This window comes from Panicum virgatum, chromosome 9K (assembly GCF_016808335.1).
Source record: "Panicum virgatum strain AP13 chromosome 9K, P.virgatum_v5, whole genome shotgun sequence".
NCBI classification, from domain to species: domain Eukaryota; kingdom Viridiplantae; phylum Streptophyta; class Magnoliopsida; order Poales; family Poaceae; genus Panicum; species Panicum virgatum.
In genome coordinates, this window is record NC_053144.1 from 26,269,325 (window position 1) to 26,271,847 (window position 2,523).

At 56.4% G+C, this 2,523-nt stretch overlaps 1 protein-coding gene across 1 annotated transcript; it reads right to left on the reverse strand.

Moving 5' to 3' along the window:
* Positions 1-255: 255 nt before the first annotated feature.
* On the reverse strand, positions 256-1,838 carry LOC120651020 (FCS-Like Zinc finger 8-like). The gene is made up of 2 exons (XM_039928347.1): positions 844-1,838; positions 256-742 (listed from the first exon to the last, which is right to left on the reverse strand). Exons 1-2 carry the CDS (start codon positions 1,581-1,583, stop codon positions 679-681), a joined length of 804 nt encoding a protein of 267 aa, XP_039784281.1. The 5' UTR covers positions 1,584-1,838; the 3' UTR covers positions 256-678.
* Between the last annotated feature and the right edge of the window lie 685 nt (positions 1,839-2,523).

The window sequence follows — 2,523 nt, forward strand, 5'->3', positions numbered from 1 at the left end:
ATACGAATACAGATAATTCGGATATTGAGCCATCCATATCCATCCTTAGCTGTCTGCAGATTGCAGTGCATCATGCCAAGTGCCGATGCAAGGACTGAAGATTCACCCAACCACCACCTGCGCGTAGTTCTATGGTGTCTTTTATACGTAATGGTGCAACCTTAGGTGTACACTTCAGGTATAGAGAGGCCAGGATTCCATTGTCATCTACTAATAAAAAGAATACGTACGCACTAGTCAACACTGACACCTTCTGCACCGTAAGGACCGTAGCCTTTCTGATCGATAAACCAAATTTAGGTACAAGGTGATTTGCTTGTGATGTGGCACATCGATCGATTTCAGTCGGAGGGGCATAGATGCTTGAGCTGCAGCCCTGTTTCTGTTATCCAGACACGTTTCCAGTTGCTTTAGTGGTGGAACACAACAGTTGCATGCATCAGATCAGGGCCGATCAGGCAGCTCGTCTACAAGGATCGGAGCGGCTACCAAAACGACCATCTAGCGGGCTCAGAACGAACGCTACACGCCTACACTACATCTGACGGTCGGAATTAAAACTAGCTAGTAGCTAGCAAATAAAATTGCAGCGAAGCATGAACTCAGCATGATCGATGGATCGCTTCTTCTGATCAAGACCAGCATCTGAAGCTGAGTGTCGCTGTTGTTGCGTCAGGATTATTCGTCGAAGAGCAGCATCTCGCGGTACCGGCACTCGTGGCTGCAGAAGGCCATCTCGCCCCTGCAACATCATCAACGTTGCTCTTGTTCATCAGTTCGTCGTCTCAAGAAAAGAAGCCAAGGAACAGAAAGAGAGACTTTTGCTATGCAGTGAGTACTGACCTGTACATGAAGATGTCCTTGCCCTGCCCAAGATCCTTGCTGCAGCCGTGGCACCACCTCAGGAACCCATCGCCCTCGCCGCTGGTGGCTCCCACCGCCACCGGGAACCCGCCGCAGCCGTCGAATATGTGCATCGTCCTCAGGTTCGCCCCCCCGCGGGCGATGACGCGGGTGTAGTCCTCCGACGCCTCCATCTCACCCGGCGACATCATCAGGCGCCGCCGGCCTTGCGAGGAGGCGGTGGAGCGCGCCACGCGGTCGGCGGCGGTGGACGCGGGGCTAGCGCTCCGGAAGCTCCGCCCTGTCAGGACCGTCGCTGCGGGCGGGACGGCGTCGCCGTCGTTCAGGGCGCCGGCGAGGCCGAGCCCGGCTGGCCTCGCCGCCTCCCAGGCAGGGCGGTGGCCCTGGCGGCGGCTCTTGCTCTTGCACCGGCGATTATCGCCGCCGCCTGATGATGACGGTGAGCTCGCCCCGTGACGGGAGAACGGGGCGGCCGTGGCCGCCGGAGACGTGGGGCTGCCGACGGCCGCCTGCAGGTGCAGGGTGGAGGTGGGGCTCATGATGGCGGCCTCCGCTGCTACCGGCGACGACCCGCCGGAGACGCCACCGTCAGCCACGAACAGCTTGGGAGGAGGCGGCGCCAACCAGGGAGACGCCGCCGAGACGGCGGCGGTGCCCGTGCGATCCAACGAGGCGTCGCGCCGCTCGGCGACCGCCCCAGCAGCGATCCTCCCCAACATCTCGCTGCTTCGCCGGTGGTAGACTGTTGTAGCAGCTGCCAGCTGATACTGCTGCAAAATTGCTTACCAGGTAGCTAGAATCACGCAGAGTCACACAAGAGCAGTCGAGCAGAGTGTGCAGCCAGCCATGGAAGAGCAAGCAACGGGCAAGGCTAGCTAGCTGATGGCTGTTAAATACATGCGGCATGAGAGAGAGAGAGAGAGAGGAGGCCGGAGATGAGCCCAATGCCAATCCGATCGATCGAGCGAAAAGATGCAAAGCAAATCGCAACGAAAAGAGGACGGCCGGCGATGGCCCACCTGGCAGTGCATTGCAGAGGAAATGAGTCGTGGAAACAAAAGAAGGGACGCGACACTGTTAGCTCGCAAGTTGGCGCATGGATGGAGCATGCTGGCTGGCGCCCAAGGATAATCATCAGCACAGCTGCGAAACAGTGAGCGCTCATGCATGCACGGAAAGAAGCTACAAGCTGAGGAGATATCTTATAATACAGTCGCGTGTCGTGTGCATTTGTGCTTGGTATCAAGTCCAACATATAGCTGCCCTGCCATGTATTAATCCTTTATATATTGATCAGATACATACATCACTCGTAGAAGTAGTGCTATGCATGTAATCCTTTATGTATTGATCAGATACATCACTCGTAGAAGTAGTGCTCGCTTACTTTGATCGTCGATCGGAGTGAGGTGACACGCGCGGATCTCTCATTGGCACATTAAGATCGAAGGTGAGGTATGCATGCAAACTGGTGCCATAATCACCCCCAATTCAAAGCACTACGTTAAAAAAAAAAGTCCATAGTTCTTGGGAGAAGATGGCGCTGCCCGCGGGTACGGTGCAAGCTTGGCCTTGGGCAAGAGGGAGGGCCGCCGGTGGATGGTTGAGGGCGCGGGTGCGTGCAGCCCTAATTAAGGAACACGCTCGTGTCAGGTTTCA